The 26,306-nt window shown below is 41.8% G+C and overlaps 1 protein-coding gene across 1 annotated transcript in view; it reads right to left on the bottom strand.

The window, feature by feature from the left end:
- The window catches only part of AK9 (adenylate kinase 9), a 2,653,312-nt gene that overhangs the window by 1,624,057 nt on the left and 1,002,949 nt on the right, over positions 1-26,306 (bottom strand). Inside the window, exon 17 of the mRNA XM_044066804.1 lies at positions 22,791-22,947. Coding sequence (XP_043922739.1) covers positions 22,791-22,947 — 157 coding nt within the window. The remainder of the gene's footprint in view (positions 1-22,790; positions 22,948-26,306) is intronic.

The following is a 26,306-nucleotide window of genomic DNA, read 5'->3' as shown; positions in this document are numbered from 1 at the left end:
TCTCCAACACTGGATTCCTGCTGGAGACCAGTGGCTACTGGAACATCAGTTTAAGGGGTAGGCATATGAGGGCGTTGCTTGTGAAGGCTGGAGGTGTTAATCACATGGGTCTGTTGGTTGACCCACTCCCTGAGCCACAGCACACATGTACAGGGAAAGTTCAGTTGTGTAAGTAAACTTACCACAACAGTAGATGTTTGAATACATCACTTTTGCAGTAGCCCAGGCCATATGGGTAAATCCTGCCAAGCATATGATAACCAGCCAGTTCCTTCTACTCGCCCTACCAGCCGGATGGGTTCAAGAAGAGCTGCATAAAATCAGTGGTCAGAGCAATAAACTTTCAGAGTTTTCTTGCCTTACAGTAAAGAAGTCTTGTGCCTTGACTTTTACATACGTACTAGGACAAAGGGATGAATAAAATTATCCAGGCCCTGGCAAAAACAATACACAGGAAGGGGAGTGGAGGGAGGATGTCCCTATTGCAACAGTGATCTATTTGAAAATAAAGAAGTTATGTACTCACCATAATGTTCCATCTGAGTAGTTGGACTTCATTTGTCATCAGCCTGTGAGATTCGGATCCAGATCGGATGCGAAACAGCAGCTTCACCAGCATCTGATCCAAGCTCAAAGCTCCTCCCCTTACCCATAATACCCCTCCATCTCCTTCCTTCCCTCAGATTGAGTTTGCTTCACCATATACATAAGCCCGATCAGATATACCTTACTAACAATGAAGAACAGGAGAGCCACATAGGCGCTCTCTCCTGCTTACCAAAGTAAGAAAGTAATGAGAAGGTCAGAGGGATAACAAATGAAGTCCAACTACTCAGATGGAACGTTATGGTGAGTACATAACTTCTTTATCTGAAGTAGTTGGCTTCATTTGAATATCAAACTGTGGGACAGAGTCCCCAGCTACCAAATTCTTGGGTGGCCCTCTTGGACAGATATTTCAGAGCATCATGGAGCCAAAGAATGCTCTCCCCCTGTCCAATTTATAATGAGAAATGAAGGTGTGAGATGAGGACCAAGTAGACGCCGAACAAATATCATCCAAAGACACCCTGGACCAAAAGGCTGCTAACGTAGCCATGGACCTAGTGGAATGGACATTTATCCTACTCAGAAGAGACATGTCTTTGTCTTTGTAAACATGAAGGATGCAAAGGGAAATACATCAGGCAATGGTTACCTTAGAAACCGGTTTTCCCAGATAGGGTGTAGAAGAAGACACAAACAACTGGTCAGACTTGCGAAAGGCCTTAGTCCTGTGTAAGTAGAAACATAACTGTCTGCGCACATCTAATAAGTGTAATTTATATTCAGCCCTGTTTTGAAAATTTGGAAAGAAAACAGGTAAATTGATTGATTGATTGATTGATTGATTGATTGATTGATTGATTGATTGATATTTGCTTCAGAGGTCACTTTAGGAAGAAAGGAGGGATTAGTACAAAGTGAAACCCTGGCTTTATGGAAAATCATATATGGAGGTTTGACAGATAATGCCTGGAGTTCTGACACTCTCCCAACCGAGGTGACAGCCACTAGGAAAGCTGTCTTCCAAGATAAAAAATTTCAAATCCACAGAAGCAGCAGGCTCAAAAGGTAGCGCAACCGAAGCTTGTAAAACTAGGGTAAGATCCCAAGGAGGAGTAGGATCTTTAACCGGCAGTCTTAAAAGAAAGGTACTTTAATAAAGGTTTTGCAAAATCTGAAGGAAGCTAAACAAGCCATGTTCTCACCTACATGGAAATTGGAAATGGCAGCCAGTTGAACTTTCACTGCAGATGAGCTGGCACCCTGCTGGAAAATATATGCCAAGAAGTCAAGGACCACTGGAACAGGAACTGTAAAAGGGTCCAAATCCCTTTGAGAAGCCCAGATAGAGAAATGCTTCCATTTGCTATGCTATAGTTTTCTGGTAGATGATTTATGAGCTGCCACCAGAATAGTCTTGACTGGAGAAGATAACCTGGGAGTCCTAGCAATCAAGGGAACTGGAGCAGCCAAGCAGTGAGCTTCAGACTGCCCAGGTCTGGATGAGGGACCCTCGAGGGGTACAAAATGAGATCCAGTATCAGATCCAAGATCAAATGAGACCAAAGGAAGGGAAACCAGACTTGGCAAGGCCAGAATGGGGCAATGAGGATAATCTTACTCTCCAACCTGTGAGCCTTCTGGAGAAACTTTGTTATGAGAGGTAATGGGGGGTAAGCATAAAGAAGAGTGTCCCTGGGGGATTCCCCCTGTGGGGGGAATCAGAGCAAAGGACTCACTGCACTTCACGTTGGAAGGAAATGCAAAGAGATCACAGCAAGGCCGGCCCCACTCGAAGATCTGCTCTGCTACAGAAGGATTCAGAGACCACTCGTAAGGCATCAGGATAGTCCTGCTGAGTTTGTCCGCCAGTATGTTGGATTGACCTGGAATGTGCGTTGCTACCAGAAAATGGTTGGTGAAAATTGCCCATTCCCACACTCTCATGGCCTTGCAACAAAGGGGGTAAGATCTGGTTCCTCCCTGCTTGCTCATGTACCAGACCACTGACATATTGTCTTTCTGAACTGCAATATTTCCCAGAGGAAGAAAGGCATGAAGGGCCTGCAATGCTAACAAGACCACCCTCATCTCTAGAACGTTGATATGCAACTTGGTGTCAATCAGGGACCACGTGCCTTGGACTGTCCTGCCTGAGCAATGCCCCCCCACCCTAGTTGGGAGGCATCCGTGGTCATCGTGGCTTGGGGAGGGCCTACGATAAAAGTTCATCCCTCAATTAGATCCGAGCAGTGTATCCACCAGAGGAAGGACTTCCTGCAAGCATTGCTTATATGGATAGGATGTATAAACAGCAGATCTAGTAATGACCAATAAATCACTAGTGTCCACTGTAGTACCCGCATAAGAAGATGAGCACAAGGGAGAAGAGTAATGGTGGCTGCCATGGAACCTAGGGTTCATAATACTGTCTTGACTGGAGGAAAATGAGACTGAAGGCTCATGGACACATGAAGTCGTAAGTTCTGAACTCTCTCTGGAGTTAGAAAGACCTTGGTTTGCAACATATCTATTCTCACTGGGTCTAGAGAAGACATGGATATGTTGATTGTAATTCCCTGCAAGTATGACAGTTTCAGGAAATAGTCTCTGGCCTGACAAAGTAGACACCTGGTGGGAACGGCAAAGAGCCAATGGTCCAGGTACAGGTAGACCTGTATCCCTTGAAGCCTCAGGTGAGCCGCTACTATTGCCATGATCTTGGTGAACACCCTGGGGGCCGTGGTAAGACCGAAGGGTAGGGCTCGGAACTGAAAGTGATTGGCCCCTAGCTGAAAATGGAGGAACATCCTGGAGCATCTGTGCATCTTTATATGGTAGTAATCATCCTGGAGATCTATTGACCACATCCAGTCATTCTCCTGCAGGTAAGGCAGGATGGATTGTAGACCATCTGGAACTTCTCTTTGGAAATTGACAGGTTTAGGATGGAAAGGTCCAGAATAGGCCTTAGGTCCCCCGTCTTTTTTGGCACTAAAAAGAACCTGGAATAGATCTCCTGATCCAGACTGATCTCAGCAGATGGGCTGGATGACTCATTTCCTTAGCATATTTTCTATTTTGAGCGCTGGTACCTCCATTTGCACAGGTGGAACCTCTGGGAGGTGTTTCGGTGGAATGGGAGAAGCTACAAATGGTATGGTATAGCCTCTGTTTATTATTTGAAGCACCCAATGGTTTGTTGACATAGACTCCCATGCCATCAGGTGCATTGAAAGGTGACCTCCAACTGCCTCCAGAGCAGAGGAGTCGGGCAACCCCTCAGGGCTGTCCGAGAATGGTTCTCAAGACCCGAAATTTCTCGGACCCCCCCCCCCCCGCCTCTGGGATGGAGTCTGTCTTGTCCCCCACTGCCTCTAGGGGAAGATGAGTCCTGAGTATCCTGGGAATACTGAGACTTCTGGAACCACATCTTCTTTTGCCCCCACTGATTCCTGGAAAAGGATCTTTGGTGGGTTAGAGAAGCTGATCCCAATGTCAAACAGCGTCTTCCCATCCTTTTCACTCTGGACCAACATATTGTGAACCTTCTTCCCAACCAAGGAAGAACCATCATAAGGGGCATTTGTGAAAGATGCCTTAAAGGGCTCCATGAACTGACATAGCCTGAACCAAGCGTGTCACCTCATGGCAACGCCGGACCCGGCCACACTTGCCACTCCTTCGATGGCATGCGAAAGGAGGCACATGGACATATTAGAAACCACTTTGAGAGTGGCCATTCATGCGGAGAATATGCGCTTATCCTCCAGTGACATGGACTCCAGGGGAGACTCAACTCCTTGACTAGGTTGCGCTGCAGTTGAGTTATGTGGGCCAAATAATTCAGTGCCCTTATAGAAAAGGTGGCTGAAGCATATGTCCGCTTTCCCAGATGATCCATCATCCTGGACTCTCAGTCGGGGGGGATGGACCCTTGAACTTTCTTTGGCTAGTTCTTTCTAAGTGTCAGCTGCTACCACCATGGTGTCCATTTGGGACCCCTTGTTCCATCTAGGTCTGTCTACAGGAGGGCTCAGAATTTTGTCGGGATGCTTGTGGATTGGCTCCACAGTGTCTGGTTCCTTCCATGCCCAAGTGGTAATAAGGTCCACCAAGGGATCCACGGTGGGGGGGGGACATCCAGGAGGTAGACGGGCCTGTGCCGAAGGCCTCCAGAAACACTGACTTGTCCGAGGAAGGCTTGGGAGGTGGACTAACCCCACCCCACTAGCGCAGGATTTCCATGATGTCTCCAAATGAGAAATCATTGAGGGGTGATCTGGGGGAACCTTTCCCTTCCTCCAAATTGGTATCCTCAGTGAAGGACTCTGGGGAGGAGTCCAGATGCCTCCTTTTGTATGTTTGTTTGCGAGGAACCTCTTCGGTGGGGCTCTCTGAAGAGGGTTCACAAACTACCTGTGGTTACTCAAGGGAAACAGTCTGGGGCACATCGAGCACGGGCTGTCCCTGCATGGGCAAAATGACTGAAGATGCACCCAGAGGCGAGGGAGTCAGGGCAGAATCAGAGGAGATGTTCAGGGGCCTCGATCCACTGGAGAGAACCCTATCCACCACGTCAAAAGCCAAGGGAGAGTGAGTCTCCTGGGAAACTAATAAGGAAGCTGCTCTCCCCGGATCCGACTTGGGGATCGGAGCCAAGCCCGCAAGAACCGAGATACTGAGGAGCAGGTCCTGACCCAACAATGTCGGCACCAAAGGAGAAAGACCCAACCCCTTAGATCCAACACCCAGACTTCGGCTCCAAGAGACACTCATGTCTGAACTAGTCAGATCTGACGAGCTCAAGGTAATGGCCAGTGTCAAGGTACTCAGTACCATCAGCACTGACCCCCCTGATACCAGTACCTCTCAGATCAATAAACTCTGATACCAGGGGTTGGAACGGTGAAGGAGATATTGGGGCAAAAATGGGAAGCAGGCTCCCCCCTCCAGAGGGAGAGGGGGCTGGCAAGACCCCCATCTGAATCTGGGTGTGAATGAACCTTTGCATAATTTTTTCCATGTCCGCCTCACTCAAACTCCTGGTGGAACGTGATGAAGCCACCAAAACCAGCCAGGAGGGTTGATGTGCAGAGGCCCTGGAAGAAGGTCTAGGCTCCTCTGGCTCTGGTGAGAATCTGAGTGAGCGGAGCTGAGGAGAAACTAGCCTGATAACTATTTGTTGTTTCGGAGGAGGACCCACCAGATCCGTCTGGTCCGGGGATCTCTTCCTCCCTTTGCCTTTCTCTCTCTCTCTTTGTCTCTGCCCTTCTCTTTCCTAGGCTCCCTATCTACAGGCCTATGTACCAGAGGTTGACTCCCAGCCTGGGAGGGAGGGGAAGAGACTGTGGCTGTAGAAGAAGAAGCAGTCACGGCTGTGACGATATGAGAAGTGGAGGCAGCTGCATCCATAGTAGAAAGAAGCCCTTTTAAAATTAGTTTTGCCCTATGATCCTTCAGGGCCCTGGGGTTAAACCCCGCACAAATAGTACAATCAGTAGCAAGATGGGATGCCCCCAAACACATCACACACAGAGTGTGGCCATCAGCCAGAGATAACTTATGGCCACACTCTGTGCATTTCCTAAAGATCAACTTAGACTGCTCATCTGCCATTAATAAACAAGGTTAAAGGCAAAAGACACAAGCCCTAACCTGCCCGGCCACACACACTCACTCACGTTCACTGAGTGACAGTAAGGGAATGGATAGGCCTATTGTAACTACTTCTATGCTAAACTGTTTTTTTTTACTTTTTTACTTTTTTTTAAGGGAAAAACATGATGCAAAATGAAGGGGAGGTTAAGCAAGGGAAAGGGAACCTACCTGTCACTACCAGCAACACAAACTCCCAAATTATCCGAAAAAATCACCTACCACACCTGGAGCTCTGAGACCTTGCTGCTTGGCAAAGTCACGGCAAACGAGATCTGGGGGAAGGAAGGACATGGAGGGGTATTATGGGTAAGGGGAGGAGGTTGGAGTTCAGATCAGATGCTGGTGAAGCTGCCGTCTCGGATCCGATCTGGATCCGAATCCCACAGGTTGATGTTCAAATGAAGTCAACTACTTCAGATCTACTGTTACGGTAAATTTACTTACATAACTGTACTATGATCATCATTAGATTACTATTACATTTGTCTAAGCTACATGGGCAGATTACCAGAGCTTAGAAAGGAAGGGGAGAAGAAGGAGTGTCAGAGTCCAGGAGCCCCTGGAGAAGAGTCCTAGTAAAATCTGCTCTGGACCTGGCAAATGAATATAATTTGCAATGTTTTACAAAAGCAGGCACAGATGACAAAGTTGTTGCTCTAGCATGCACAGATGACAAAGTTGTTGCCTCTAAAATACTTCTTGAGTTTACTCCTTTCAAAAAAGCCACAAAAGAGGCTAAAGCCCTCAAAGAATGGGGCCTGGCCTTGCCTGAAAGTGGCTTGCTATGGTGAATGTGGCAAAAACAACAGCATGAGATAACCATTTGGAAATTGTCTGTTTGTCATACTGATTGTCCCTTTTTCTTACCTTTACAGGAAATAAACAACAAAACCCATCAGTTGAGGAATGAATGTAAAGGACAACATCAGATCAAAAGTTATGCACTCATCATGATAGATCTGTGCTGTCTGTTTCATCCATCCTCATTGTATTGCTGTTTGGATCCAAGCCAGATCTGATTTCAGCCACTTTCAAACTTTTGACCTTATGCTCAGGCTCCTCCCCTTACCCATAATCCCCCATATTTACCCAGTTACCTCAGATTGAGTTTGCCCACAAGCAAAAATAGGCAAATATATAGTGCTTAAGACAGAAATAAGAAATCATCTGAAACACCTGGTCTTGATAAGAATCCTCTAGGAGCCAAGGTTAAGTCGGCCAGAGCTGTCCAGGAGTTAGAATGCCAAATACCATACTGCACATGGAAGGGGGAAGGAAGGTACGAAGTTGAGAGTTTGGGAACAGACAACACAGATCTATCGTTATGATAAGTACATAACTTTCTTATCTGATGTCTTTTCCACCAGTTCTTCAATGTATGGGATAGAGTCCCCAGCTACTGTAACTGTATGTCCAATTTATCATCAAGAGGTACTATGGAAAAGAAGGTTGCTGATGAAGCTACATATCTAATAGAATGAGCTTTTGGAGGTGATGTCAGTGATAAACCCCCTTCTCTGTAAACATAAGATATACATTTGGACAACCAATGGGAGACAGTAACTTTGGATACCCCCTTTCCCAACTTGACAGGGAGTAAGAAACAAATAACTGATCAGTTTTGCTGAAAGATTTTGTTTGATGTAAACAGAATCTTAACTGGCAGTGAACATCTAGTAAGTATAATGTGTATTCACCTTTGTTTGAAAATGTTGTGAAAAATACAGGGAGATTTTTGGATTGGGTGATAGAGGATTCAGAAACCACCACTAGTAGAAAAGAAGGGTTAGTTCTCAAACACATTCTATCTTTGTGAAAGACCATGTAAGGAAGTTTTGCAGGTAAGGTATGGAGTTCAGAAATTCTCCTAGCAGAAGTAACAGCCACCAAAACAGAGTTTTCTGTAATAAAAATTTCAAATCAACTTTGGCAGCAAGTTCAAATGGAACGCTAGTTACAGCTTGCAGTAAAATGGTAATATTCGGGGGGGGGGGGGGTTGGCGGAATCTCTAAGCAGGGTTGGTAACAGAAAAGTTACTTTAAGAAAGGCTTTGCATAGTCTTAATGATGCAATCAGCATGTGATTCTTTCACCAATGTGAAAGGAAGATATGGCTTTAAACTGTACTTTGATAGTAGAATAGCTGACCCCATTCTGAAAAAGATAGGCCAGAAACTCCAGAGGACCCAAAAAAGGAAAAAAAAATTGGTCTCCACTACCAAGATGGAGAAGCTTTTCCATTTGCTTTAGTAATTTTTCATGTACAAGGTTTCTGGGAATTAGTTAGAATATGAACAACTGAGGATGAAAACCTGGACTGTCTAGCCATCACTGGAATTGGAGAAACCATGCAATTAACTTGGGAGATTGAATGTTCAGGTGAGGTGGCCCTGACAGGAGAGACAGTAGATCTGGAGCCAAACTCAGCACCCAGGGAAGATGTACAAGGCGAGGCCAGAGGAAGGGAAACCATGCTTGTCAAGGCCAGCTAGGGCTATGAAGATGAATGTGATCTTCTTCACCAGTGCTTTCTGTAAAAATTGTGGAATCAGAGGGAAGGCATACAAAAATCCTAGGGCTAACTGTGGGTTAGAGCATCCCTTGGTGACTCCACCTCCTGGGGTAAAAGAGCAAAGAACACGCTGCACTTGTGTTGTGGAAAGTTTTTTTTATTAATTTTATTATTTATTTGTCCTTTGTTAACCAGGTTAGTCCACTGGACTGGGGACACATTTTCAGTGGAAACCGGAGGAGAAAAGCTCCACAAGCATATACATGATAAAAAAGATGATGCCAAAAAATAATACACATATACCATAACCATACCAAGTAACATTGCAAGTTTAAGAAAATTAAAAAGAGCAAGATAAAGAGATAAGTGAGTAACAACATTAATGCCTTATAGAAATCATTACAAATATGCATTTTGTGCATGTGCAACAACAAAATGATAGATGCAGCTTTGGTGGAACAAAACAAAAAAATAGTAAGTGGAGTGCAGAGAAGAGTGAAGAATAATTGAAGAGATAGAGAATAGCAAAGAGTGGCAGTTGTGTCAGTTATAGTGGGTAGAGTGGAAGGAGATGTGGTAAAGATAGAGTGGAGAGAAAGAAATGAGGAGGAAAGATTTGGGGTGACCAGGGAAATAAGAAGTAAAATAGGGGGGCAAAGTTGGGAGGAAAGTTTAGTTTTTTAAGAGTGCTCAGTGGTGTAGCTATGGATTCACATGATTGTAAGGTTATATAATGTATGAAGGGAATAGTTCTGGTGTGGTACTGGCAGATTAGGTGGGGTGGTGGCAGCTGCAGAAAGGAGTGTTTACAGTATTTTTTTCAGTTATTTTTTGAACAGGAGCAAATACTGGATATGTCATATGTTAAATGGGAGTTTGTTCCAGGTTTGGGATGCAGAGAGATCACAGCAAGGTAAGCCCCAACAGTTGTTTATCTGCTCCATAACTACTGGATTGAGAGACCAATCATGAGGAAGAAAGATGGACCTACTCAACCTGTCCACTAACACACTGGAGTTCCCCAGGATATGAGCTGCTATTAGACAGCACTAAGAATATATCGACCATTGTTGTACTCTCATGGCCTCTTTACATAACACATAAGATCTGGTTCCTCCCTGCTTGTTGATGTACCAGACTACTGTCACGTTGGATGCCTGGATAGATATCATATGAAAGGGGACAGAGTCCTGAAAGGCCTGCATTGCTAGGTGGACTGCTCTCATCTCTAAGACGATGATGTAAACACTGGTCTCTGATTGTGACCCTGTACTTTAGACTGTCTTTCTCAGGCACTGGCCCCACTCACCCCAAGTCTGAAGCATCTGTTGTCACCATGGCATGGGGAGAGGGAAGGTTAATAGGACATACTTGTAAAATATGTGGTGAGTCCAACCACCATCAGATATGTGTTTTGCAAATTCTCATTAAAGACATTTTGAAAGACATAGGTTTCTCTCTTATCAACCACTGGACTGCAAGAGTCCACTGTATATCTCTAAACAGGTTGGCATAAAACAAATAGGTTGGCATAATGGTTAAGGTGTTTACCTTACAGACACAAGGTGTAGGGTTTAATCCTCACATGGGGTAACTGGCTAGGCTTAAAATGGCCCACAAGGGCATTTAGCCTAGTACTAATCTATAAACATATGTAGTACCTGGCCAAGAGAACTAGGGGGATCAAAGTTGTCATGGATCCTAAAAGACAGAGAATTGTTCTTGCTGGTGGCTTCTGACAGGACAAGATGGTTATGGCTTGATGGTGAATGGATATGATCCTTGCTTGGGGAAGTTTTGCAATTTGAAGTCTTGTGTCCAGCTGAGCTCCTGTGAAATCTAAAGATTGAACTGGATGAAGTTTGTACTTTGTTAGATTCACTATAATGCCTACATCTGAACACAGGTGAAGCAAGGAGCCCCTGTTTGGGATGAGTAGATCCCTGGTAGGAGTGGTGATGAGCCAGTTGTCTAAGTAAGGGAACACCTAGAAACCCTGAAGTCAGAGATAATCTGCTACTACTGCCATACATTTGGTGAACACCAGAGGAGCTGATGTGAGATCAAAGGGCAGAGCTCTGAACTGAAAATGACTGGCTCCCAAACAGTAGCAAAAGTACTTCCTGGTGTCTGTCCATCTTTATGTGGTAGTACACATCCTTAAGATTTATCAAGCACATCAAGTCATTCTCTCACAGAAGAGGGAGAATAGACTGTAACATAACCATCTGGAATGTTGTTTTTCTTACAAAACTATTCAAGTAACTTAGGTCCAGAACTGGTCTTAGGTCCCTGCTTTTCTTTGGCACTAAAAAGAACCTTGAATAAATTTTGGATCCTCTTTGGTCTGGTGGGACCTGTTGGATGACTTGATTGTTTAGAAGCTTCCTTATCTCTGAAGCAGCCAATTTTCTTTGAGAGGATGGAACATTGGGAAGTCTTTTTGGCGCTAAATGAGAGATATGTGGAAAGGAATGAAGTAGCCCCTGGTTATTATCCTCTTCACTCATTTGTCTTGAGTGATGGAGGTCCAGGTTGTTGGATGCAGGGATAAGTGCCCCCCCCCCAACTGCCTCCACAGTGCAGCAGCAGGGCAACTGTTTAGGAGCACTGAAAAGGCTTCTCAGAGAAAGGACCTCTGAAGCCTAGATTCTGTGGGTCACCTCTGCTGCTATGGTAATGTTCATTACAAGAGCCCATTCTTTTGCCATGGGGGGCTCTATCTCCAGAACTGTAAGATAAAAAACCTTGGGATTTGCAGAACCAAATTTTCTTATCTCCTTTTTGATTCCTAGAAAAGGTCCTCTGAGGAGCGGAAAATTTGATCCCTATGGCAGAAAGGGATTTACCTTCATTTTCACTTCTAGAGATTGTGCCCTTTACTTTAGAACCAAAAAGTGTTGATCTGTCATAAGCAGCACTAACAAAGGACATTATACATTTTCTGCAGAGTCGAACAGGCTCATCCAAGCATGTCTACTGATGGATATAACCTGTGCCAGTTGCTCTAAACACACCCACTATGGAAATGGAGATAAGGTGCATAGAAATATAAGACAAAAACTGGAGAGTAGCTAGTTGTGCATGAATGGAGTTTCTTTGATCCACAGGCAAGGTCTCTGGGAGAGATTTGGAGAGCTCCTTGGTCATGTAACATTATCAAATAATTCAGTACCCTCATCAAGAAAGTAGATGAGGTGTAGACTCACTTCCCAAATCTGTCCAAAGCACACAACTTCCAATTTGGTGCATGGACAAAGGAACTTTCTTCTGCCAATTCCTTTCTGGTGGACCCTTACTCCAATAGGGACAATCTTTGGGAGCAGCTAGGAATTTATCTGGTTTCTTAGGGATAGGTTCAGCTGTGTCTGGCCCCATCCATGACAATTTAGAGGTAAGGTATATCATCTCATCTGTGGGCAGAACTACTCAAGATGTACATAGGTAAGAACCAAAAGCCTTGTTAAATACTTCTGGAGATACTGCAGCTGGGAGTACCATGCCCATTTCTGTTTAAGCAGTTAAAGGATTTTTCTGAATGAAACATCCTCAAGGAATATCAGGGGAATTTTCTCCTCATCATAGTCTGTATCAGTGGTGACAGACTCCTGAGAGGAATGCAGCTGCTTCCTTCTGCATGTATGCTCGCTGTGTACCTCCTCGATGGGATGCTCTGGGGAGGACTCAGAAACCGAGGTGGTCTTTTGGTGACTGGCTACCCAAACAGGACAAGAAGAGTAGGGTCTGGACCCTGGGGGGAGGGACAGCTCCAAACTCGAGAGGGTAGTCTGGTCTCTAGAATGAGAGAATACTCACTCAAAAGCCATGAAAGCTGAGCTTGACATGGGTCCGAGGAGCACAGCCCTAATAGCCAAACCACTCAAAGGAGGCTCAGTCTAGGATACCTCACTACTGAGATCTAAGGCTGATGTCAGAACTGAACTGTTTAACACAGAGGATCCAAGAGGGAGGAGTAGTTCCAAAGACTTTGTTTCTGAACCTACACTGTCATAGTTGGTGCCAATCATTCAGCTCCAAGACTCGGACAGCTTTGAAGTGATCAAAGATGACTAAATCAAAGAACTCAAAGGCATCAAAGGAACAAAGCCTAGGCTCCAATGCAGACCCACCCCATGTGGAAGTCAGATCCAAGGGCTCCAATACGAAATGTCAGATTGGAAAAGGAACAACTACTAAATGTGGGAAAGACACCATTCCCTCGGTCCTGGTGGAGGCTGAATACAGGAGAACCCACAAGTCCATCTGTGTCCAGATAAATCTCATCATCTTGTTCACATTTGCTTTGATAAGTATCCTGGAAAATCTGTCTGACTTGAAGGATGAAGCGGCGGTGGGGGGGGTCATGGAACTGCTCTTCTTGTAAGATTGGTGAATGGACCACAGAAGAAACAGGTTCCAGCAAGATCCTCGAAGAAGTGTTGGATCCACTGAATATCGGATCTGAAAAAAAGCATTAATTTCAAAGTTTTAGAGACTTTAGAAGCTGGATCTGAGGAAGATGAACAGTCCAGAGATCTCTTCCTCAAATGTTTAGATTTCTCCTTTTCCTTTTCTTTTTCTTTGGTTTTCTCCTTAGGCTTTTCAGCTGATTTCTTTGAAGGAGAAGATGAAGGTTATGAAGAAACTAAAGGACCACTCTTTTCCACAGGAGCTTGGAGAAACCCTTTCAAGTTTAACTTATTTCAACTTTCAACAGTGGCTCATTGGCCAAAGGCTTCACAAATGGGGAAGGAGGTGTCCAAATGTGAGGGACCTAGACAACACACACACATTTATCATATGCATCAGAGTTTGATAACTTGTGGGCACAGGCCACACACTTTTTAAAACTGGATGGTTTCTCTGATATCCTGGAAAAAAAATGAAAAACAAGATAGAAGACAAGCAGATAGATAAAAACTGTTAGCTACCAAAAAAACCTATAATAATACTAACTATAAAGCGCCATATAGGTATTAACATTTTTATGGAAAAGGAAGTAGGTCTAATGCCTAAGGTGAAGAATAAAAAAAGAGCTTAGAGGTAGAACAGAGGACAAAGGGGTAAAGAATCCTCAAAGAAAGTTATTTAAAAATACATAAAGATATAAAGCGATATTTAGAAAAATATTTTTGTAAAAACAAACTTATCCCTCTACTAAGCACCAACAGATCTGTTCTACACTTATGGCGGCAAATGGGATTTGAGTTAGCTGAGTCAATATGGGGAATTATGGGTAAGGGGAGGGCCCTGAGCACTGAGTCCACAGTTTAAAGGGAAGTCAGATCTGACTTGGATCAGAGGACCCATACACTGAGGAACAGATGGAAAAGACAACATCAGATCAAACTATCTAACAAAAGAAAGAAACTCCTTAAATTATTTAGTAGATTCTAAATCACTTTTTTCAGGAATAATATCAAAAGCATTACAAAGAAATCTGAAGAGCATTGAAGGAGCCCATGAATGAAGGCTGGTCTCTAATGTCAAACACAATTATAAATCCTTCATTAGCTATGTTAGAAAACTAAGAAACAATAACCTGCATTGTTCTGAACTTATTAATAATGACACCTCATATTCTGATCCAATACATGTTGCTAATATCCTTGTAGACAAATTTAGTGCCAATTCCCCACCCCAACACTTCAGTCCAAAGTCCTGGAATACTTGAATCCTTCACTCTCCTAATTATCTCTATTATTTATTGAAAGTGCTAACCAAAACCAAAAATATTTCATGGGATTTGACAATATACCCGGTTGGTTAATTATTAGTGTTAAACATGTCCTTGTAGGCACACTCCTTTCATAGCTCAACATAAGTTTAGTCAATGTTTTTATTCCCTAATGAATGATGCCCCTTTATAACGGTGGCCTTACAAGCAATCTTGCCAATTACAGACTTATCAGCCTTACAAATTTCATCTACAAAGCATTGGAACATGTTATTACTAACTTCATAAACTACAGTATTAATAATTTTATCAGACTTCACTCCCAGCAGTGTGGCTTTGTGAAGGGTAGATCCAGTCTACTGAATCTGGTAAACTTTTCAAAAGGGTTATGGAGGCAGACAGTGGCCAAGCAGTACACATGGTGTATCTTTGATCTGGCCAAGGCCTTCAATACTATTTGCATTGTTGGCATCATATAAAAACTAAAGGCTTTAAAAATTGACTCATGTGGTAAGATTTTAGAAAATGTGTTGAATGACAGAACTCAAAACAGTACAGGTGACAAGTGCCTCTTCAATAAGTATGAAAGTGGGAACTCCACTTTTCATAATTTACTTCTAAGACCTCCAAGCAGAAAGACAATAACTCTGGTTAACAAAGTATGCAGACGACTGTAAAATGGAGGTTGTTATGTCATCACTTTTCACAACTCCACCTCGTTAACTTCCAAAATTACCAAACACTAAGAACAAATGTTAATATAACAAACAGTGCTTGACACTTTATAAAATCAACTACATTATTAAAAGAACTAGCGCTTCAGGTACATAGCCTTCAGGTTCATAGTCAGGTACAAACATCATCCCAATGTATATGTAACAATTAAGCTTCACCAAAACTTTTTAAAGAGGTACACCCATTTACAATAAATACTTCACAATTAATTTGTTATTCATCCCACATAATTAATTTGTTATTCATCTCACTTGATTGCAAAATATCAAATACTAATATAAACCATGCCTCCGTTTTTAACAATAAATTAGACACATTTAAAAATAATTTTGAATCCCTACACACATAAACAATACAGATTTTAGTTAGCTGTAGGTCTTGCCCATGATTTTCTTTGAAATGCAGAGCGACCGTACTTGTGAGAGCCTCATTATGCATGCCCCTAATATGTTATAACGTTCTATTTTGTACATGATGCGTAGTTTGTCCAATGTAATTTTTTTTTACATGGACATTCTGTCATAAACTACTACTTCCTGATAATAAATTTTTAGCATCAATAGTCTTAAAATAATGACCACTTATATCAAAATCTAAAGAGCCAGAAAAATATGGACATTCTGAACACCTCTTACACTCAACAGTCAAATTGTTCTCACTTTCTATGGAACAAACATTACAATATCCTATACTAGGGGCATTCCAATAAGAAACCTTCAACTTCAGCAAATCTAAACTGTCTTTGCATGTAATTATATACCACTATTTCTTTAATATTTGTGACACACCTTCTATAAATGTTGCATACTGAGTTATAAAATAAACTTCTTAAAGATCCTCTATAATATTCAACTTAATATTATCTCTTTCTTTTAAACATGTATCTCCAAAGACATGCCAAACAAATAATATGTTGGAGTAATTACACGCATCCCCTATCCATGAGGGCCATCGGTACAGGGGTAAATTTGTGGCTACCCATCCAATCATCTGAGTTACATTTGAATAGGTTAACAAAAGTAATTTCATACCTCTCAACTGTACAGGTTTTTGCCTCATATTTTTTGGTCAGTCTTTCATAAAATTGTGTTTTTCTGGCAAATTAATGGCAGATCATTAAACTTTGAAGTTAGAAAATAATGACAGATATTTAAGTTTTAGACTTCATATCCTTCAGAAAATGCATGCTAATACAAAACCTGTTATTCTATCAACTTTCTAAGTTTATAAGAGCAATATTAAAAAAATTGTCCCTATTTTTGGTCCTTTGTCCTACTTTTATTTATGGCTTTGTCCAGATTTCTTGCTCTAAGAGGTTGAGAGGTATAACTCTTCTTTATATGGATGACAGAAAGGTTACACAGAAATGGTATTCTCTTTGATGCATACTTATCCCTCCAGCCTGTTCAGTTAATCTTGCAAAAGTGACTGAGATCCCTTGAGCAGGTGTTTCTGGTACCAATGGACTTCCAAATGTGTAATATGTCTGATGGAACAGGGTCTGATGAGGATCTTTATGTGAGGCAGAGGTTGCTCCCTCAACAGTATGTATGATACCAAAAAGACAGACAAGACTTTCAGACAGTCTGTGTAGCTTTTATGATTTTAGGCCCTTGACTTTTATTTAGTGAGGAAGCATTGTGTTTGTTTGAGCTATGACAAGTGCATACTGAAAGGGGCATTATACTCAATAAGCGGCCTAATGAGTGGTGAATTCAAAGGAATTATTGCATCCCTTGATCTTGAATCTCTAACATCAGCAATGAAAAAGGACTTTCTTACATAGTGGATAAATGCTGATCAAAGGACACTTCAATGTCAATATATGTTCCGTGATCTTTAACTATGGGCTAAATTTTCAGGGGGAGTGTTGTCAATATTTTAGTTGCAAAGACAGTCGTGGTTGCTAAAGAAAAAATTATACATTTCTTGGAATTCAGTTTCAATCCATAATTTTGACACCAACTATTTGTTTGGGAAAGGCAGTCTTGTAGGATACTGGTGTTCTAAGTAAAGTTTATGATGACACCAAGTCTGTAATCCACTGCAAATGTAGTCATCTACAATCCTTTTACATTCACTTTGAACTCTTGAGAAGTAAATGGCAAAGAGAAATGACCCAAGGACTGAACTCTGGGACACTCCACCAGTGACAGGTATTTTGAAGGAAGTGCAGCCACCTAACCTTATGTCTCCTGTTGTATTTATGAGCCAATCTGCCATCCAATGAGTTACACAGGGTTTAACAAGTAGTTGGGAGAGTTAATCTATGATGTCTGACTATGGAACAGTGTTGAGTGCCTTTGCAGCATCCAAAAAGGCAGTGTGCACTGATTTGCCCTCATTCATTGCCACAGTGACTTGTTTGAAGAAGTCAAACAGGTTAAGTGGGCAGGACCTGCCCTTGATGATTCCAAACTAAGTTGGGTCAACAGTCTGCAGATCACATATATCTCTATTTATTAGCGCTATAAAGATCCTTTCCATAGCCTTACAAATGAGACTGGTTAGGCTTGTGGATCTATGATCACCTAGGTCTGTTCTAGCCCTACCTTTGTACAAGGTACTGTGAACATAGTCAGCCAGAGGCCTTTGTCATTAGCCTTGAGAGAAATAGATGCCAAAGAGGAGCAGCCCCAGCAGTGAACCCTGAGGGACCTCACTAGTGTATCTGACATTTAATGGGGGTCAACTTCCCTATCCTGATTTCTTGGGTTCTATCTGCAAGTCAGTTGCATATCCAGCAAGTGGCATAAGAGTTTATACCTAATTTCATGAGCTTATCTACAATTCCCAAGTGGGATATTATGCCAAATGCCTTAGACAGGCTGAGGTAAGTAGCATGCACTGTTTTTCCCTCATCCGTTGCTTAGGTGAATTTCTTGAAGGAATCCACCAGGTTGAGTACCTACCCTTAACAAATCCAAAATTAACTGCATCCAATGTCTGAATGTTATCTGTGTTGTCATTTATCATATCCATGATTATTCTTTCTATGGTTTTACATATGAAACTAATCAGGCTTATGGGTTTATAGTTTCCTGGGTCCATGGATGACCCAGCCTTGTGCAAAAGGATAAAAGTGGCAGTCCTCCTTTCATTCGGCATGAAACTTGTTTAGAGGATCTGGTTGAACAGTGTTTCTAGGGTTCCAATAGGTCATGTTTTATGCTACTAAGAAGGCAACTTGGGATATTATGAGGTCCCATGGATACAGTGTTTTTGGGCTTGGAGAGTGCCTTTAAGATCTGTTCTCTAGTCAAAGCTGAGAAAAAAAGAAGTTATGTTCTTATCATAATGTTCCATCTGTGTTGTTGTTCTTCATTAATTCATGACTGTTGATTCTGTCCTCAGAACCAACTCAGCCGTTGTAACAAGCTCACAACAGCCAAAAACTCTCAAGTTAATTCTACCCATAGTGCCTCTATTCCCATCTCCTCAGATCAAGTTTTTACTGTAAAAGTAAAGGTAGAAATAAAAGTAGAAGCTTTGTCTGAGCAACTGCCCTACTCCAATACCAACACTAGAGCCGAAACTCCAGGAGTCTTTAGAGGGGCTTAGAGGGTGGGATGTCAAGAATGAATGAAGATCAACAACACAGATTGGAACGTTATGGTAAGAACATAACTTCTTTATCTGATGTTGTTAATCTTCATTCATTTTTGACTGTTGGGACAGAGTCTCTAGATACTTTATGTCTTGGGAAGCCCTACAGAAGAATATTCCTGAGCACCATAGAGCCAAAAGATGCTCTTCCCCTGGAGATCATATCCAATTTGTAATGAGTGATAAAGGTATGCGAGGTAGCCCAAGTGGCCCCTGCACAAATGTCATCCATAGAAGCTCTAGAATAGAAGGTTACTGAAGTGGTGACTGATCTGGTAGAATGAGCCTTGACTTCTGTTGATAGATTCAGTTTATTTTGGTCATAAACAAAGATGATGCACTCTCTCAACCATTTTGATAAGGTAACTTTGGAAACTGGTTTGCCCAGTTTAGTGCCTGAAAAGGAGAAAAACAATTGGTCTGATTTTCTAGACAATTTTGTTCTATTCAAGTAAAAACATAATTGTCCGCATTCAACAAAAGTAAGCAATATTGTCCCTTGTTTGAAAATTTTGGAAAGAAAACTGGTAGGTCTATAGTTTGGTTAATATTTCAGTCTGATACAACCTTAGGAAGGAAAGAGGGGTTGGTTCTGAGTGATACTCTCTCTTTGTGAAAAATAATGTATGGACATTTCACCCACAAGGCTTGCAATTCTGATATTCTCCTGGCTGACATGATGGCTTCCAGTAAAAGGATCTTCCAAGATAAGAATTTGATATCACAGGTGACTGCTGGTTCAAAAGGTTGACGGGTTAAACTTTCAAAAACTAATCTTAAATTCCAAGGTTCACTGGGTTCTTTAAAGGGTGGTTTCAAAGGCAGGATGCCTTTCAAAAAATGTTTTGCAAAGGCAATGAGACATTAAGGAAGGGTCATCAAAGCCATTATGAAAATTGGAAATAGCAGTTAAGTGAACCCTAATAGTAGAATCTGAAGCTCCTGACTGGGAAATGGTTGACAAATATTCTAAAACCTTATCATGTGAGGGCTGAAAAAGGGTCAGTTTTCTCTGCAAGAGATCACACCACAAATTTGTTCCATTTACTTAGATAAAGTTTTCTGGCTGATGGTTTATGGAAAGTCAGAAGAATCTTCAGAACTGGGGAAGATAGATTATTCTACCTGGCAATTACTGAAAGTGGAGATACCAAGCTGTCAGCTTGAGACTGTATAGGTTTGAATGAACCATCCCTTGCAAGTAGGACAGCAGGTCTGGTGTTGGATCCAGAGTCCACAGAATGTGAAACAGGTGAGGCCAGAAAAAGGGGAACCAGACTTGTCAGGGCCAATAAGGTGCAATGAGGATTACTCTGCTTCTCAACCGTTGGGCCTTCTTCAAAAATTGGGGAATCAGAGGGAGGAGCATAAAGGCGTAAAGCAGTCCCAGGGGCCAATCATGTAGAAGAGTATCTCTCGGGGACTCCCCCTGAGGGAGGGAGAGGGCAATGTAGCTGCTGCATTTGTGGTTTATGGGAGATGCAAACAGGTCACAGCAAGGCTGACCCCAGCAACAAAAATATCTTCATTGCTACATTGGGATTGAGAGACTACTCATGAGGCAGGAGAATGCATCTGCTCAATTTGTCCGCAATCACTTTGGAATTTCAGGGAATGTACATTGCTATCAGAAAGTGGTTGGATGCTATCGCCCATTGCCACACTCTTAGGGCTTCCTGACATAAGGGATAAGACCTGGTTACTCCCTGTTTGTTGATGTACCAGACCACTGCCATGTTGTCTGATTGGATAGCAATTGTCCCTGAAGGGAGGGTCAATTGAAATGCCTGCAATGCTAGAAGCACAGCATCTCAGTTCTAGGATGTTGATATGCAATTTGGCCTCTAAGGGGGACCAAGTGCCTTGGACAGTCTTTCCTTGAAACTGCCCTCCCCCCAGCCCATCAAGGATGCATCCATGGTCACTACAGCCTTGGGCTGAGTGGGGGTGAAAGGGCAACTCCATAGCTCCTGTTCTGAGTTCATCCACTACATTAGATCCTGCTTGCATTGGCTGGTTATGCGGATTAAGTAAAAGATCGGGTGTGTTAAGAGAGACCACTGTGGTGTCAGCAGCCATTGGAGCAACCTCATGTGCTACCTTGCCAATGGAACTAGAGTGACTGTTGCAGCCATTGACCCTAGAAGTTGTACGATTGAGCCGGCACTTTGTCATGAGAGAGTATCACATGAAGCTGTGATCTTAACCTTTGTAACCTGTGAAGAGGTAGAGCAGCCATACAGGAATTGGTGTTGAATGTTGCTCTGATGAATTCTATCTCTTGCGTGTGTGACAGGTTTGACTTTTCCCAGTTTATTGAAATGTCTAAGTACTCTGTAAGGTCTAGGATGGAGTCAAAGGTATGAAGCAGTAGATGCCTGGTGGGGGCAGTGAGGAGCCAGTCGTCTAGATAGGGAAACACCCAGAATCCTTGTAGCCTTAAATGAGCTGCAACCACTGTCATGCATTTGGTGAACACCCTGGGGGCTGTGGTGAGACCAAAGGGCAGTGCACAAAATTGGTAGTGACCAGCTTCCAGCTGAAAGCGGAGGTATCTTCTGGAGCAGTTGTACATCTTTATGTGGTAATACACATTCCATCTACACAGCACATCCAATCATCTTTCTCCAGAAACAGAAGGATAGACTGTACCATGACCATCTGGAATTTTGTCTGTTGAGCAAACTTGTTCAAGACACTGAGGTCTAGAATTGGCCTCCAGTCCCCTGTCTTTTTTGGGACTAAAAAGAATCTTGAGTAAAATTCGGATCCTGTTTGGTCTGGTGGGACTGTTTGGATGACTCTCTTTTGAAGCAGCTTTTGAATTTCTTGTGCAAATGTAGAGGTAGACAGTCTCTCACACATATACAGTAACTCAGATGCACATTTACACACACATACAGAGGTGTAGACTCTCTGATTCTCTCTTTCTCAGACACAGACACACGCACACACACACACCCACACACACACACACACACACACACACACACACACACACACACGCGCGCGCGCGCACACACAAACTCAGCAAATGCAACCACCTTCTTGACTATCTACACCTCATACATCTCATAGTGATCAAATGAACAATAAAAAAAATACATACAGTGCAAATTAATGCAGCTCCTCTCCCAATACACCTCTCAGCTGTCTGTGATTTTGAATAATGCCCCTAATTTTGCCTCATATTTCTATGTCCATTAAAAATCTGTAATGAATGTTGTCCAAAATTATTGAGCAAAGAAGTTCACAGACTCTCTCTCTCTCTCTCTTTCTCACACACACATACACACAAACACACACACATTTTATTTATTTACCCCTGCCTGCTAAATACAGCTTTTTGAATGCAATGGCTAGGGAGGGGTAGAGCACTGCAACAGCTCCTTCTAGTTAATTTGGTTATTTTTCTTTTTTTTACTGTTGCATTTATTTTGTTCATTTTTTATGGTTGTATTTATTTTATTCTTTTTTAAAGTATGCTCGTTAAATTTTTGCATTTAGTGAGTGAAAACAATATGCTAGCCATTTTTTTCCTCCATGCTTCCTGGTGTCTTGACATGCTGCTGTGCTGCCTTGAAGTCACAGACTAGCTTCAGGATTCTTCTTGTACTTTAATTCTCGGCTGGAGACCTGATGCACAATGTGTGCTTTCAAGTAAATTATAGCATTTATGTTCCACCCATTTTCTAAGTAAAATTCTTTACTTCACTCTTTTTAGTTCTAGAACCAAGCTGTCAGAAGCAAAGCCATAATGTTATAAGGCTATACTCAATGTTGTTGTTCTTCTTCTTTCGGCTTTTCCCGGTTAGGGGTCGCCACAGCGGAACTCCGGTCCGCTAATGATTGGCAGTAGATTTTTACGGTGCCAAGGTGTCAGACCGACGCCCAACCTTCAATGAAGGCACGTCCATTCACACATGTCTTATAAACACTACTCGACCGCAGGGAGGACATGCAGACTCCACACACTATACTCAATACATATCAGCAAATTTGTTGCAACTTCTTCATAAAAATTGTCATAAATAAATACATAGATATACGCACCTTCATTTGCTGTATCTTTTAATGAAATGAGCATATCAGGGACAATTCCTCTTTCTACCAGGACTGTCCACTGTTCCAGATTTTTTGGAAAATTATCCAGTATCCATCCTCCTTCAGTAGGACCATCGCTATTTTCTTCATAATGCTGTCGATGGATCTACAGGAAAGAAAGTATTTTTCAAAGATGAGAATGTTTTCCTCATGCTAGAAATGTGTGAGCTCTAATATATTCACATAAAATACAAAACAAGCTATGCCATCTGAAAAAGCTTAGATTACATACAGATAATTAAATGGCATAGAGTAAAACAACAAAAATTGCTTAGCCTCACAGTTTTCTTGAGTCTGCCTCACATATAGTCATATGCACCTAGCAATGCTGCAGTACAACTCAAATATTAACATATCTTACCACCTGCATCTACCTATATGTCTACATCATTTTTTAATACTGGGTGTTAGTTACAAGTATAGCTCTCAACTGTTCAGAATTCTGCAAAATGTCCACAGATTTTTGCTTCACATTTTTGGTCCGTTTATCATACAAGTTATGATTTTCTAGCAAACCACTGAGGATTGCAGTCACTAAATAATGACAGATATTTGGGTCACATGCCTCATATTTTTCAGAAAATCCATGCTAATACAAAACATTTTAATCTAGCAACTTTCTAAGTTCATAAGAGCATTTTTTTTTAAATATGCCCCTAGTTTTGGACCTTTAACACCCCCTCATTATTTTTGGCTTTGCCCCTGATTCTTGTGCTAAGTGGATGAGGGGTATGACTCCAAGACCCTCAATTTTCAGAAACAGTTGACATACGGAATGAGCATAACCAAAATATCATCAACCTAAACACAGCACCATGCCATCCAACATCAGATAAACTTGTGAATTATTTCTTTCACAGACGTTTTAAAAAGGAAGGAAAATTAAATGATGTAAATCAAGCAAGCACTAATGCCTGACAAGGTGGCTGTTAAATAAGAAAACAATGCCCAATGGGGGTGTTTTGAGGCCCAAATCCATAGGTTGTGGTATTACCTATTGACTCTGTATCTTAGATCCATTAGGCTGATGTCATCTAATTATTTTATGGGGGGAATACTGCTTCTTTTCCCTTTTGTTGTCTGGATGGCACATTTGCTTAAGGTATTTCTTGATCGTACCCTTCTATTCTAGCTCTCTCTATTTTTGTGAAGGGGACCAGCAAAAAGTTATGATCAAGCATGCCATCCAGAAGTTGAACCTTAACATTATGTGCTAAGCATCTATATCATATTATCGCAGAAGCAAAATGTCGAACGCTCAAAAGAGCGAAAATACCAAAACTTGAACTCTGTATTGTGAGGGGCAGTGCCCCCCACACTCCCACTAAATATATATTGCAACTCCGAAATCGCACTGCAGTGAGGAAAGGGCAAATATCCCAATCTTCACTGCACTGTGATCACAAAAACGGAACTTCGAGTTTTCGGCACTTTCACTCTTTTCACGTTCTACATTTTCAGTTTGCGATAACGTGATATAGATCCATGTGCGAAGGTTGAGTTCTAAGCACCCATGTCTTCTTAAAATAGTACCTTAGCAGACGTTAAATTGACAATGACTGTGCTGCATCTACACTTTCCTATAAGTCTACCACCATTATCAACTGAAAGTACTCATTGGCAAGATAGCTAGTTGCTGTAAAACTTCCTTTGAGATACAGACCTGGTTTCCTCCAGATATGGAGTCTGGTGTATCTATGTTTATAGTCAGTGCTGATTGTGGGGTCAGAAAAAATTTTCCTGAGGTCAGGACAGCTGTATCCACTAACTGTTTTAGTTCTTTTATTATAGCTGGCTTCAATGGAAGGTTCTATTCTAGCTTATCTACCATGTGAATATAGGAATTTAGCAAAATGTGCTACAAGTTTCTCATATGAAGTCCGGCATCTTGACATTGTGTGAAAAATTAAAGTGTTCCTTTCCTCACAATAACTGAGTGGATAGCCAAGCCTCTCAATGACCATCTTGATGTAAGCCCCTGAAAGGATACACTATGTGCAATAAGCTTTTTATCAGCAGTGATGGGTAATGATGTGTAGCTCCTGCATTATGGCTGAATGCATATCTAAAGTAGGATAAACAGTCCCAGTACACTGAACAGGGTCTTCTTCAAAGTCTGAAGACATAAGGACCAATAAAAGATGCTGAACAGAAATAACATAAAACAAATCTTAAAGCATACATCAAAAAGAGAAATTGCACTAGGTCACGAGTTACAATTCTCCAAGTAAATGGTATATAAGGAAGTTGCCTCCTTCTGTAAACTGCCATAATGTTAAAATGCAAGTGTGGTACATTGCCTATCCATACTACTATGGAGCACAAAAGGGATCTACTACTCAGCCTTTTCAGTGTACAAGGTGTGTAATACAGGTAGTATGAAATAATAATACAATTATCCTTAATCTCTGCTGTCGATATGGCTATTATTTTGTTTTCCAAAACGTTACTCACTCACTCTCTCTCTCTATAATATATATATATATATATATATATATATATATATATATATATATATATATATATATATATATATATACTTATTAGACAATAACCCATGACTGGGTGTAGATATATCAGGTTTTAACCATGGCTGGTGTGGTTTGATATACCCACACCAAACAGTGGATTGTTGCTATTATGCAATGACATTATTTAAGAAAGAAATTGCTTACCTTTCTTAAATAATTTCTTATTGTAACAGGGCTGTAGTATTCCTCTACATTTTTCCTTATTTACTGATGAACTGCACTTACACATGTGACTTATGTTACCATGCTTGCATAGTACAGTGCAGGAGAAGCAATGAACAACAAAGAAGCTCCATTGCTGTTTTTGTATTTTTCTTTTAACTGCCAAGATTTTCTGAGGGACAGGACAGAAATAGAAGGAAAATCAGGTATGTTTCTGATTGTTTCATTTTGCAAAAAGTATTGTTGTGTAAAATCTTACCATAACTTTAGATGTCCTTCTATATGCTCCTGTATCCATAACACAAGGGGGTCTGCCTCTGGTCAATTCACGTACATCCGGCCATTCTACAGAAGATAGATGCTACCGCTAGGGTGTGTCTGACGTCCCGTGTCTCTCTCTGCGGACATCAGTCATAAATGGACATTGGGTACAAGACAGATATCAGCACACAACTACCTCAGAACTGAATGCTGCTGGAATCAGCGACTATGGAGAGGGTCCTCCAGGAGTCAGGGAAGTGTGAGGGCGATGGAAGGATGGGAAACTATACAGCAGCATATAGAAGAGAAGGACATCTGAAGTTATGGTAAGATTTTACACAACAATACTATGTCCTTCTATTCATATGCTGCTGTAGTCATAACACAAGGGAGAGTGCAAATGTTTCTACATTAAGAACTGGGTGGGGGAACAGAAGCATTTTTCACAAGCCCATGAAGGATGGCTCTGGCAAACCCTGCTCTGGCTCTAGAAATGATGTCCAACTTGCAA

Source organism: Protopterus annectens, chromosome 1.part0 (assembly GCF_019279795.1).
Source record: "Protopterus annectens isolate FY-2018-M chromosome 1.part0, PAN1.0, whole genome shotgun sequence".
Lineage (NCBI taxonomy): Eukaryota > Metazoa > Chordata > Ceratodontiformes > Protopteridae > Protopterus > Protopterus annectens.
The sequence above is the reverse complement of the archived record's forward strand: the minus strand, read 5'-3'. Positions and strand labels throughout refer to the sequence as shown.